The sequence below is a fragment of the Salvia splendens genome, chromosome 19 (genome assembly GCF_004379255.2).
Source record: "Salvia splendens isolate huo1 chromosome 19, SspV2, whole genome shotgun sequence".
Taxonomy (NCBI): domain Eukaryota; kingdom Viridiplantae; phylum Streptophyta; class Magnoliopsida; order Lamiales; family Lamiaceae; genus Salvia; species Salvia splendens.
The window spans coordinates 24,852,220-24,865,848 of record NC_056050.1 but is presented as its reverse complement, the minus strand read 5'-3'; the positions used below and the strand labels follow the sequence as shown (position 1 = coordinate 24,865,848).

The window sequence follows — 13,629 nt, the reverse complement described above, 5'->3', positions numbered from 1 at the left end:
CTTAACAAGATTCCGACGACGACGAGAGGTCGACGCCGAAGGGATAAAAGTGGACGTCTCGGGCTTTCCCCGGGATCAACTCCAAACTAGGATTGCGAGAAAACAAAGAAGACGATAAAAATAGGAAAATACGATAAAATGAAAATAAGATAATTTGATATTTCTTGAATACTTGAAATGAATAACAATGTCCACTATTTATAATAGTAGATATTAACTTAATGAGCAAGACAAAAGATATGAAAAAAATATGCAATCCCTAAATTATCTAACTAAATAATGCAACTAAATAATTAAATACTAAACGAATCAATATTCTCCACTTTGTTTTCTCCCTCATTCTGATAACCATGATATAGCAGTAGTTGTTCAATCCCTAAATACTTGCAGGGAAGATAATATTTAGTTGCATTCTGATATTCCACTAATTATTTAGTATTATCTAACTTTGTTTGCAGGGAGTTTACATTGAACAAGAACTGCTATATCATGGTTATGATTGCAAATCGAATATAGAATGAAAGGATTTTAAAACTAGTTAATTATTAAATTTTCTTGGCATTCTTTTAAATCCCTCTTATTGCATATAATGAAATATTTACAACATCGATTTCAGTTTCACAAAATTTCAAGAAGTATTCTGTAGAAACTCATTTGGTGAGGAAAAATAATCGTAGAATCCATTGACAATGTGCAAAAGTACTAATTCAACAAGATTTGTAAGAAAAAATGTCATTCATTTGGGGAGTATGTTGGATATTTTAGTTTAATTGGATTAACTTGATTGATCAACGTGATCATAATGAGACATCAAATAAGTTGGAAGTGCGAAGTGTACACTTATTTGAATAGACGGGGTTCGGGGGCAGCGCCCCCGAGTAGCGGGGTCCAAGGGGCAGAGCCCCTGGCTGGGGTCGAACTGTACAGAAAATTCATCCGAAAAAATTATTTTCTGATAGTCGAAGGACTAATTTGCAATTTTAGAAACCCTTTGAAAATCGGTTAAATTCGGTTACCCAAAACGAAGATACGCAACTCTTCGTGAAGAGACACAAAGTTTCGTTTTAACCTCTTCTTATTGATCAATTTTCGGTTCAAACAAGATCACAGAATCAACGTACGAATATCTTCGAAACCTGAATTGTATCCGATCAAATATTGGTAGAACCGCCAAATTGATTTGATCTGAAAGTGTTTCACGCCTTTTAGGATATACAAATTGTTCACGTTTTTGTTTAAACTGCCTAACAAAGATCAAATCAATTTTTCTGAAAATGTCGAACAAGGAAACAGCGAAGGAAGCAACGAAAGGTTTTGCGAAGTTGGACAAGTTTGCTGGCCAGGATTTCAGACGCTGGCAGAAGAAGATGCATTTCATGTTAACGGGTCTGAAGGTCGTGTATGTTCTGAGTACTCCCATGCCCGAGGATGTTGATAATGAAACTCTGGAACAGACGAGGAGGCGGGTGAAGTGGGAGAACGACGACTACATATGTCGTGGTCACATCTTAAACGGTATGTCTGATTCCCTTTTTGATGTATATCAAAACGTAGAGTCTGCTAAAGAGTTGTGGGATTCCCTCGAAGCCAAATATATGGCAGAAGATGCCTCTAGCAAGAAATTTCTTGTTGGTAATTTTATTAACTATAAAATGGTTGATTCGAGGCCTGTCATGGAACAATACAACGAATTGTTGAGGATATTGGGACAGTTTTCCCAATATGATATGAAAATGGATGAATCCATTTCTGTCTCTAGCATTATCGATAAACTGCCACCCTCCTGGAAAGATTTTAACAAGGTCAGCTTAGAAATTTTTTATTTCCATTAAAGTTGTTGTACAGAAAATTCATCCGAAAAAATTATTTTCTGATAGTCGAAGGACTAATTTGCAATTTTAGAAACACTTTGAAAATCGGTTAAATTCGGTTACCCAAAATGAAGAGTCGCAAAGTTTCGTTTTAACCTCTTCTTATTGATCAATTTTCGATTCAAAGAAGATCACAAAATCAACGTACGAATATCTTCGAAACCTGAATTGTATCCAATCAAATATTGGTAGAACCGCCAAATTGATTTGATCTGAAAGTATTTCACGCCTTTCAGGATATCCAAACTCCCTAACAAAGATCAAATCAATTTTTCTGAAAATGTCGAACAAGGAAACAGCGAAGGAAGCAACGAAAGGTTTTGCGAAGTTGGACAAGTTTGCTGGCCAGGATTTCAGACGCTGGCAGAAGAAGATGCATTTCATGTTAATGGGTTTGAAGGTCGTGTATGTTCTGAGTACTCCCATGCCCGAGGCTGTTGATAATGAAACTCTGGAAAAGACGAGGAGACAGATGAAGTGGGAGAACGACGACTACATATGCCGTGTTCACATCTTAAACGGTATGTCTGATTCCCTTTTTGATGCATATCAAAACGTAGAGTCTCCTAAGAGTTGTGGGATTCCCTCGAAGCCAAATATATGGTAAAAGATGCCTCTAGCAAGCTATTTCTTGTTGGTAATTTTATTAACTATAAAATGGTTTATTCGAGGCCTGTCATGGAGCAATACAACGAATTGTTGAGGATATTGGGACAGTTTTCCCAATATGATATGAAAATGGAAGAATCTATTTCTGTCTCTAGCATTATCGATAAACTGCCACCCTCCTGGAAAGATTTTAAAAACAATCTGAAACATAAGAAGGAGGAGTTGAATCTAGTCGAACTTGGAAGTGACTTCCAAATCGAACAGTCCATACGTGATATGGAAAAGGGCTCTATCGGTAATGGGAAAACAATGGTTGGTTCTTCTGTGAACACGGTGGAAGAGGGTGAATCCTCCAAGGCTCGGAAAGAAAAAAGATCGTTTCAAGAGAAACGAAAGTTTCAAGGAAACTACAGTAAGACTGAGGATAAGAAGCCTAAACTGATGTGTTGGAAGTGCGGTAAATCTGGGCACTTCAAAAGGGACTGCAAGTCTGGAAATGGTGGAAGTAAAGGAAAGAACGTGGCTGGTTCGAGTGGATCTAAGGATCCGGGAAAACAATCACGTTCATTTTCTGTACCTAATGATCATTCGGTTGAAAATTATTATGCATCAATAATTTCTGAAGCACTTTATGTGCAGGATGATGATATCTCGTGGTGGGTTGATTCGAGTGCAACGTGTCATGTGTGCAAGGATCGTCAATGGTTCAAAGATTTCAAACCAATTGAAGATGGATCTTCGTTGAAGATGGGTAATGTTGCAACTGAACCAATCAAAGGATTATGAACAGTTAGTCTAGTGTTTACTTCCGGAAACTCTATATGTACCTGGTATTCGTAAAAACTTGGTGTCTGGTATTGTATTAAACAATTGTTGTTACAAACAAGTTTTAGAAAGTGATAAATATATTATGTCAAGGCATGGTACTTTTATTGGCTTTGGTTATCTTTGTGGCATGCTTAGGTTGAATCTAGATGTTTCTTTTGTTAATAATTCGGTTTGCATGACTTCTACTAGTTCTAGTAATCATGTTAGTAAATCAGAATTGTGGCATGCTAGATTAGGACATGTACATTACAAGAAATTGAAAGACATGTCGAAAATGAGTTTAATACCTGCTTTTGAGTTGAATAATGAAAGGTGTAAAACTTGCATGTTAACTAAGATTACTCGTCAACCTTTCAATAAACATATCAGTAAAGATACTAAGGTATTAGAACTTATACACAGTGATTTGTGTGACTTTCATTCTACTCCATCACTTGTAAATAAAAAGTATGTAGTTACTTTTATTGATGATGCTACTAGATATTGCAATGTGTATTTGTGCCATTCAAAAGATGAAGCTCTTGATAAATTTAAAATCTTCAAAAAAAGTGTAGAGCTTCATCATGGTGTGAAGATTAAAGTTCTTCGCACTGATAGGGGAGGTGAGTATTATGATCCAGTATATTTCGAATCTACTGGTATAGTACATCAGACCACTGCTCCATATACACCACAACAAAATGGTGTAGCGGAAAGAAAGAATAGAACATTGAAAGAAATGGTTAATTCAATGTTGTGTTATTCTAGCCTAAGTGAAGGATTTTGGGGTGAGGCTATGTTAACAGCCTGTTACTTATTGAACAGAGTTCCTAATAAAAGGAACAAGATAACCCCTTATGAACTTTGGCATAAGAAACCACCGAAACTGAGTTATCTCAGAGTTTGGGGTTGTCTAGCTGTGGTAAGACTAATTGATCCTAAAATAAAGACCATAGGTCAAAGAGAGATAGATTGTGTATTCCTTGGATATCCTGAAAATTCTGTTTGTTATAGGTTCTATGTCATAGAACCTAATGACTATGTATCCGTGCACTCTATTATTGAGTCAATAGATGTTGATTTTGAGAATGAGGATAGATTCACATCTTTACCTAAACCTGGAGGGATGATTGCAAGCTCTAGTAACAATGATGTGTCTAACAAAGTGACTGATTCACCTCTCGAGGTTAGGAGGAGTGATAGAGCAAGAAAAGCTAAGTCTTTTGGTGATGATTTCCAATTGTACTTGGTGGAAGGATCAAGGAATGAAATTAATTTTCAATATCAATATTGTTTTAATATTGATGATGATCCAATGACATACAAAGAAGCTATGGCTTCAAGGGATGCTGCATTTTGGAAAGAGGCAATCCAAGATGAGATGGATTCTATAATCCAAAATAATACATGGAAACTGATTGATTTACCACCCCGGTGTGAACCTTTGGATAGTAAATGGATTTTCAAAACGAAGTTGAAGGTGGATAGAAGCATAGACAAATATAAAGCCAGACTGGTTATCCAAGGCTTTAGACAAAAGGAATGAATTGATTTCTTAGACACCTATGCTCCTGTTGCAAGGATTTCTACCATTAGATTATTGTTAGCACTTGCTGCTATACATAATCTAATAATTCACCAAATGGATATTAAGACTGCCTTTTTGAATGGTGAATTAGATGAAGTGATTTAGATGAAACAACCAGAAGGCTTTGTCATGCCTGGTAATGAACATAAGGTATGTAAATTGGTAAAATCTCTTTATGGACTAAAGCAAGCCCCCAAGCAACGACATCAAAAGTTTGATGACGTGGTGTTGTCTAATGGTTTTGTATTAAACCAAGCAGACAAGTGTGTATATAGCAAATTTGACATTACTGGTAAATGAGTGATCATTTGCTTATATGTAGATGACATGTTGATCTTTGGTACTGACCAAGATCAAGTGGATAAAACAAAGGAATTTTTGTCATCTAAGTTTGAGATGAAAGACATGGGGAAGGATGATGTGATTCTTGGAATAAAGATCACACATGAAGAACAAGGAATTTCCATTTCTCAATCACACTATATTGAGAAGGTGTTGGAAAAATTCAATTTCAAAGATTGCTCTCCAGTTAAGACTCTTTTGATCATAGTGCAAAACTCGTGCCTAATAAAGGAGTTGTTGTGCATCAGCTTGAATATTCAAAGGCTATTGGATCACTAATGTATGCTATGATTAGCACTAGACCCGATATAGCCTTTGAAGTTGGAAAATTGAGTCGATATACTCAAAATCCAAGTTTAATCCATTGGCAAGCAATGAATCGAGTATTTAAATACTTAAAAGGAACCATGGATTATAGTTTATGTTATTCCGGATTTCCTTCTGTTCTTGAAGGTTATTCGGATGCAAGTTGGATTACCAATACGGAAGATCGTTCTTCCACAAGTGGTTGGGTATTCCTTCTTGGAGGTGGTGCTATATGTTGGGCATCAAAGAAACAAACTTGTATCACCAATTCAACAATAGAATCAGAGTTTGTGGCATTAGCAGCAGCCGATAAAGAGGCTGAATGGCTAAGGAATTTAATTTATGAAATTCCATTGTAGCCTAAACTGATGTCACCTATATCTATCAGATGCGATAGTGCAGCTACCTTGACTAAGGCATATAGTCAAGTGTATAATGGAAAGTCAAGACACTTAGATGTTAGACATAGCATGATTCGTGAACTTATTATTAGGGATGGTGTGATATCTTGTGCACAAGTCGGCTATAGGGATGAGATTAAAGTCCACTACAAATCTCTGATATTAAGATACCCAATTCCCATTTAGTATAACACTAGATGCTGAATTCAATGAGGAAGACTTAATATTTTGAGATTGGAACACATTGAAGAATCATCCCAAGGTATGTGTTCAAACCTACAAGTTAAGGAGGTTGAATGTATATATTCTTAATGGTTCTTTTGAAAAATTGCATATGTAGGTGCAAGAATAAAGGAACTACCTATATAAGCATGAAGGTTAGCCGCTTCAAGAAGCTAGGACTTGGCTTCGACATGTTTATGAAGGATAAGGACATAGGCTAGTAAATATAATGTCAAGATAGAACATATTTGTATGTAAACTTTTGTGTACATTATCTTCGTGTGTTCAAAGTGAGTTCCCATGGTTCAATCCTTAGAGACACCATGTGTATTCGAATGTATGGAATGTATAATGTGCTAAGGTGAAATTCAATCGTTACGATATTTCATTTATGCAAAAGTTTGAATTTTGAGATGACTTGTTTTAGTTAATCAAGGATTGCACTAAAATAGGGGAGTATGTTGGATATTTTAGTGCAATTGGATTAACTTGATTGATCAACGTGATCATAATGAGACATCAAATAAGTTGGAAGTGCGGAGTGTACACTTATTTGAATTCGTTATGACTAGACGGGGATTCAGGGGCAGCGCCCCCGAGTAGCGGGGGGGTCCAAGGGGCAGAGCCCCTGGCTGGGGTCGAGCTGTACAGAAAATTCACCCGAAAAAAATTCTTTTTTGATAGTCGAAGGACTAATTTGCAATTTTAGAAACCCTTTGAAAATCGGTTAAATTCTGTTACCCAAAACGAAGAGACGCAACTCTTCGTGAAGAGACGCAAAGTTTCGTTTTAACCTCTTCTTAATGATCAATTTTTGGTTCAAAGAAGATCACAGAATCAACGTACGAATATCTTCGAAACCTGAATTGTATCCGATCAAATATTCGTAGAACCGCCAAATTGATTTGATCTGAAAGTGTTTCATACCTTTCAGGATATTCAAATTGTTCACGTTTTTGTTTAAACTCCCTAACAGAGTATTGATCCTATGGTGAATAAATTGATTGACTAAGTTGAATAAATTTGCCGATGAGAGAATTGAGAGAGATAGAAGGTCTAGTGCAAATATTCCATCAATGGCGGCTATAGGAACGAGAATTGGAGGATGGAAGCAATAACATTAAGTGAATAAAATATGTGACGTGAAGAGTAGGGATGTCAATGTAATCCGAACCCGCGGGCCGGCCCGAATAACCCGATAAAAATACAGGGTTAGGGTTATAATTTCGCAGCCCGAATATAAAATCGGGCCATTCGGGCTGACCCGTTCGGGTTGTCGGGTTAGGCGGGCTGACCCGTTCGGGTTACGGGTCGGCCCGTCGGGTTGAAGGCTTCTGCACAGCGAGCAGTTTTTGTAACGGTCATAACTTTCTTTACAAAGCTCCGATTGGGGCGTGCAATATATCCACGCGAAGCTCTTTCGAAGACGAAGAGAATGATATGTATTAGAGGTTTATCAGACTTCAAAATCGCGAGAAACATAGACTCAGACAAGGCTGCTGCACATCCACATATTTTGTGTACATTTTCTAATCAATTTTCTATCATTTCTCAACAAACATGTAAACATACCAAAATATAGAAATATAATCAAAATCATCCAAGACAACCCTCTAAAACCATGCAAAATCCAAATACGTCAACCGACTATATAAGATCACGAAAAAAATCACCATGTGGTTCATGGATTCATAAATACTCGTATATAGAAGCTTTCTTTTAGTATATTTCCAATATAATAGTGCAAAGTGTTTTGATGCCGCTTCGTCATTGAATTATGCGTACTTTGATGATTCTTAAAACAAAGATGAATTATTATTTGACTTATTTACAGCTGGAATAAATTAAATTTGACCAATCATAATTCAAGAAAACTTAGAGTTACTCCAATTAGCTAGCATCTTGATAATTCACTCTTTAACAATTCAAAATATTTTTGTTACATCTACGATGCACCTCTCACGTTATGAAAATTTTATTTAATTTTCTACGAATTGATTTGTGTTTGAATTTTGAAACAAAGTGTTGATTTATGTTTTAAATACATAAACATAAACATAGTATTGATAGATATTTTGTAAATAATTATGTAAAGAATAAGTTATTTAAATTTAAATAACTTCATCTTTTTTAAAAATATTAAAGAAAATTAAAAATATGTATTTCATTGTTGAATGATTAATTAAAAATATGTATATAATTAAAGAAAATTTAAAATATGTATTATTTTTTGAAAATATTAAAAGAATTAAAATACGCATTGGCCCGAATAACCCGGTGGGTTAGCCCGAAACCCGAAGGGTTAGGGTTAGGGTCGAACTTTTATAACCCGAAAAAATCATAAACCGAATAGCCCGTACCCGAATGGCCCGACAACCCGAACGGGTTGGCCCGAACCCGAACAGGTTGGCCCGATTGACATCCCTAGTGAAGAGAGAAAATATTGAGGGGGTATAAATTAAAAAAATTAATGATGACACTGCCACATCAGCATAGTTGCCTACAAGGCGCTGAAGTAGTGTCGGTTAATTATTGATTGAAAATGAAACATTTTATTAAGATATGTTTGGTAAGAAACATATCTTAGTATTATTGAGATACAATGCACTCCATATATGTGGCGTATATTAGATTCATTTAGGACCATAAATCCATAATCTTCTAAGTCAACGTGGCATTGACTTGGAAGTCTACTCCACTATCCACGCATAACCATACCCAACATACAATTTTTTCATAATTTATTATCACTTAATTGTTAAATATATTATGAGAAGAGAAAGTCAGATAATAAAAATGGCAAGATAAAAGATTCCAAGTCTTGGCAAACGTGCAAACTTGATCACTCATGCACAGTGATCTCCACACTGGGAAAATCATCATGATGATGTGGAAATGACACATAATCAGACGAACATGTAGTTCCGGTTTGATCTGCATTTGCTACTATCTGCGTTGATTGAGATGGATATTCAGGAATCCGCAGACACTCAACATCTCCTTCCAACATTTCCAACACTTTATTCATCGATGGACGATCATCTGGATTCATTTGTATGCACCACAATGCAACTATTGTCATCTTCCGACAAACTTCCCTCGCACCGTCATTTTCATCAGCACCTCCAATTTCAGTATAGTCCTTGCCTTGGTTGATGTGATCATATATCCAATACGGAAAATACTTGCTAGAACTATCATTGTTTCCAACCAAATCTCTCTTTAAGCCAACTATGTCCATTAGCATCATTCCAAAACTATACACATCAGCTTTGTATGAGACTGCACCAATACATCTGTTGATCAATTCCGGAGCAACATAGCCTATGGTGCCTCTGGCTGCGCTCAAGGTCACACTATTCTTTTCTTTGGAGAAATATTTTGCAAGCCCAAAATCTGATACTTTTGGGATGAAGTTATTATCGAGAAGTACATTGTGAGGTTTGATGTCAAAATGCAGAATTTGGATGTCACAACCTCGGTGCAAATATTCAATCCCTCGAGCCACTCCCACTGCAATATTAAACTTCTTATCCCAATGTAAGGAATCCATTTTCTCTTGATTGAATAAGTACTTGTCCAAGGAACCATTTGACATTAAATCAAACACAAGGGCACGTTTGGAGCTGTGTGCACAATATCCAACAAGTTTCACCACATTGACATGGTGAATCCTCCCAATAGTTGCAATTTCATTCATAAAGTCTTGCTCATTTCCTCCTAATTTTCTTAGCATTTTTACTGCTGCATCATTTCCACTTCGGAGTTTTCCTCTGTAAACATGACCATAGCCTCCTTGGCCTAATTTATCTTGAAATCCTTTGGTCATCCTTTTAATGTCGGAATAGGAGTATCTAATTGGTGCCAGTTCGTTATTGCTTTGTAGGAAGGATTCTATTGCCTCATATATGGACAAATGCCTTCTCCGGAATTTGTAGATCAAAAACCCCAGAGCCAAAGGGATAATGGCGAATCTTGTTGCAAAGAAGTGGCCTGACATTGAAATAAAAGAAAAAACATGGTTGCTCAAATGTTTTATTTTGCACTAGATCCATGCATGCAAAATTATTCGATTTAAGTACTCCCTTCGTCCATAATTTGTTACAATTTGCCTTGACGTGAGTTTCAAGAAATATAATAGAAAAGTGGGTTAAAAGGTTGATGGAATATGAGTCCTATGTTTATATACCCCTTCGTTCGCGAATAGGAGTTCCATTTCTTTCCGACACAGATTTATAGAATTGTTAAGAAAAGTTAGGGGAATATGAGTCACACTTATATATATTGGTTTTAAATGAAATATGACTGAAATGAGTTATTGGAATGTGGTGCCTACATACCATGGATAGTAAAAGTGAATCGGGACTTCTATTCGTGGACATACTAAAATGGAAAAACGGGACTCTTATTCTCGGATGGAGGGAGTATTAGTTTTATACTCCCTCCGTCCCAACTAAGTTGAGTCGTATTCCTCTTTGGGATGTCCCAACTAAGTTGAGTCATTTCTTTTTTTAACAAAAAACAAAACATCCCATCACTCTTACTTTATTCCATCATCTACTTTACTTTCTCTTTCCTACTTTATTTATCTCTCCTACTTTTCAACACAATTTTTTAATCTCCGTACCCAAAAGATTTGTCTCAACTTAGTTGGGACAAAGGGAGCAATAAAATGTGAGTGTGAAGCAATTAGTAGAATGTGGGGTCCATTACAAAATATGGTGAAAGTCAAAGGTAACTAATTTTTGGGGATGAACGAAAATAAAAATATCTGACAAATTTTAAGGGATAGATGAATTAATAAATATGTGTAAAAATGGATAAAATGTATCATTATTTTAGAGAATTTTGTGAGGGTTCGCGGAAGCACACCCGAACTCCACCTTAATATGATATTGTCCGCTTTAAGAAATTCCTAACTGTTTTATTCTTAAGACAACTCTCAAAATGCATCATGTATACTTAATGGAGTATGGTTGCACTTGATTACATAATGTTTGCACATTTTCTAATTCTCTAACAAATTTGACATATAGAAAGGTTCATTTTTTCCATATTAATTTACTAAATTATCATTAAATAGAAAAACAAATTACATGGCTTTTTTTATATTTTTTTAGTAAACAAGATAAACTAATCTATAAATCACAACTTAAAATAAAAAAGTAACTACAAAATTAAATAAGAGTGCACCTGTGGCTATTCCAGCGTCCATTCCAACGTCCATTCCAACATACATGTAGACTGCAGCTGGAAGCACCAAGTTCATGATTAGCAAAGAAGATAAGGATGAGATTCGTTGATAATTATATGCATGAGATTTATGAATTTTAGACGAACAAATTGTACTCAAGTGAGTCCATAAAAAATAGTCCTATTGTTGGACAACATGAGTTTAATGAGGAATTGATAAAATAAGGAGAAAAATTAGATAAAGTATAAAAACTATGAGAAAAAAGTAAGAGGAGAGAATGAAAAAAATGGATAATATAGTATGAGAAAAAATTTTCATTTTTAAACTGAGACTAATTTTCATAGACAATCTAAAATGATAAAATAAAACTATTTTTCATGGACAAAAAGAATATGTTCAATTTGGATTCATGAATTTGATGTACTCTAACATAAAATTATAGGGATTCTTACATTGTCCAAAGGCAATATGATATAAGAGCATTGATACAAATAACATTGTAGGAAGCCATGCCCCTGCACATAAAACACCTGCAATTATGTTTGAGTCTCAAATTATGTAATGATAGTTGATACTCCATCCGTCCCACAAGACCATGCACTTTTATTGGTTGAGTACGAGTTTTAATACACAATTTGTAAAATAAGAGAAAGATAGAAAGAAAAGTATTGACAGTGGGAAATGAGTTCCACCTCAATAGTTAGAAAAAAAGTTTTCAAAATTAGAAAGTGCATGTTCTTATAGAACGGACTAAAAGTTAGGAATTATGATAATACTACTATTTAACAAAATTATAGTAGTACTATGTATCAATATATGAATTGTTTACCTACAACGACCTCAAGCATCGAGAGAGCAACTTGAGAGGATCAAAAGCATCAGCAAATAAAATGAATTAGGTAGGGTCAATATATAAAGATTAAATATTAGTACTATATATAATGACATAATAATGCATCTCTGATTCTTACTCCACTTTGAGGGGGTTTTGTACCAGAGGCAGATTTCAAGTTCGAATCCATACAAGAGAGATTGGTGGATTTCAGAGAGTGACAATGATGATGAGGAATTCAAATCCTTAAATTCCGGCCAAGATGTCATCACTATGAGATCTAGTCTGCACAAACGTGGTACCTCAGAGGCGCGCATGCTTCCGACCTTGATATAAGCATACATTGACGAATTAGAGGCACAATGAGTAGTAACATCTTATGCAATGGATATGGGCAGCTCATCAAATGAACTGGATAGCTAGAATTTGTATCGGTTAGATAACGATAATGGCTATGTAAGTCAGAGGTGAAGTTATAGTGATATGCAGAAGAGGTGGGGAAGGAGCAGTTATGTTGGTTGTTGAGGGAAGCATCAACCAGCCTTATGGTGGAGGGGGTGTAGCTGATTGCTTTGACATAGTATTGGTGGGAATTGAGATACATGGATGTCACGTTGTTTTCGCATCCTAATTAAAGCTCGGGATAGCCACAGTGCCATGGATCGCCCTTGAGGCGGAAAGGGTGTTTAATGTGGCGAATATCGCCACACGAAGAAGGTGGGCAGTGGAAGATATAAGCATGTGAGAAATGGAGTAAAAGAATCAGAACAAGGAAGAAGAATTGTTGAGTTGTGATCATCATTATTGCTGGACCAGACATTCACACATTTCATATATATAGGGCTGTGGAGACATAATAAGATACTCCTACTAGTCAATATTAATTAGGATGCTAAGCAAATTTGCCAATGAAAGAGGCAGCTTAGAAGGGAGATTAGTACTATTAGACATACCGAGATAAGTTAGGTTGGATACGTAACTTTATTGTGGTAGGTGATGAATGCTAGTGAGAGATGTGATGACAAGCGGATCCGTTATCGTCCATAACATTATATTTGCAGTCAGGAGTGGACACAGAAAATTGTTTTTGAATTTTTTATATAATAATTTTTTTTATGTTTAGTTGTAATGAGAAGAGTGTTTACATGATAATTTATATGGAGTATAAAATACTAAAGCATTCAACGATGTTACTATATAAACAAAAAAACAATGATTTTATAAGTTTGGGAGGATGATGAATCTAGTAGGATTATTATCCTTTTTCTAGCAGCGGTAGATCCAATAGCACCTCACTCTATATATAATTGTTTCCATATTTAATGGCACTCTAGCACCTGTTAATTACTATATACTACCTTCGTCTCATAATAAAAGTAACATCAAGTTTTATGAAATATAAAGAACAATTAGTAAACTATGGATCTCAATTATATATACTTCATTAATTCATAATA

At 35.5% G+C, this 13,629-nt stretch overlaps 1 protein-coding gene across 1 annotated transcript; it reads right to left on the bottom strand.

Moving 5' to 3' along the window:
• Nucleotides 1-8,974: 8,974 nt before the first annotated feature.
• On the bottom strand, nt 8,975-12,960 carry LOC121779359 (rust resistance kinase Lr10-like). Its single transcript, XM_042176688.1, has 5 exons — nt 12,312-12,960; nt 12,170-12,199; nt 11,793-11,870; nt 11,340-11,396; nt 8,975-10,139 (listed from the first exon to the last, which is right to left on the bottom strand). Exons 1-5 carry the CDS (start codon nt 12,514-12,516, stop codon nt 8,989-8,991), a joined length of 1,521 nt encoding a protein of 506 aa, XP_042032622.1. The 5' UTR covers nt 12,517-12,960; the 3' UTR covers nt 8,975-8,988.
• Nucleotides 12,961-13,629: the final 669 nt, after the last annotated feature.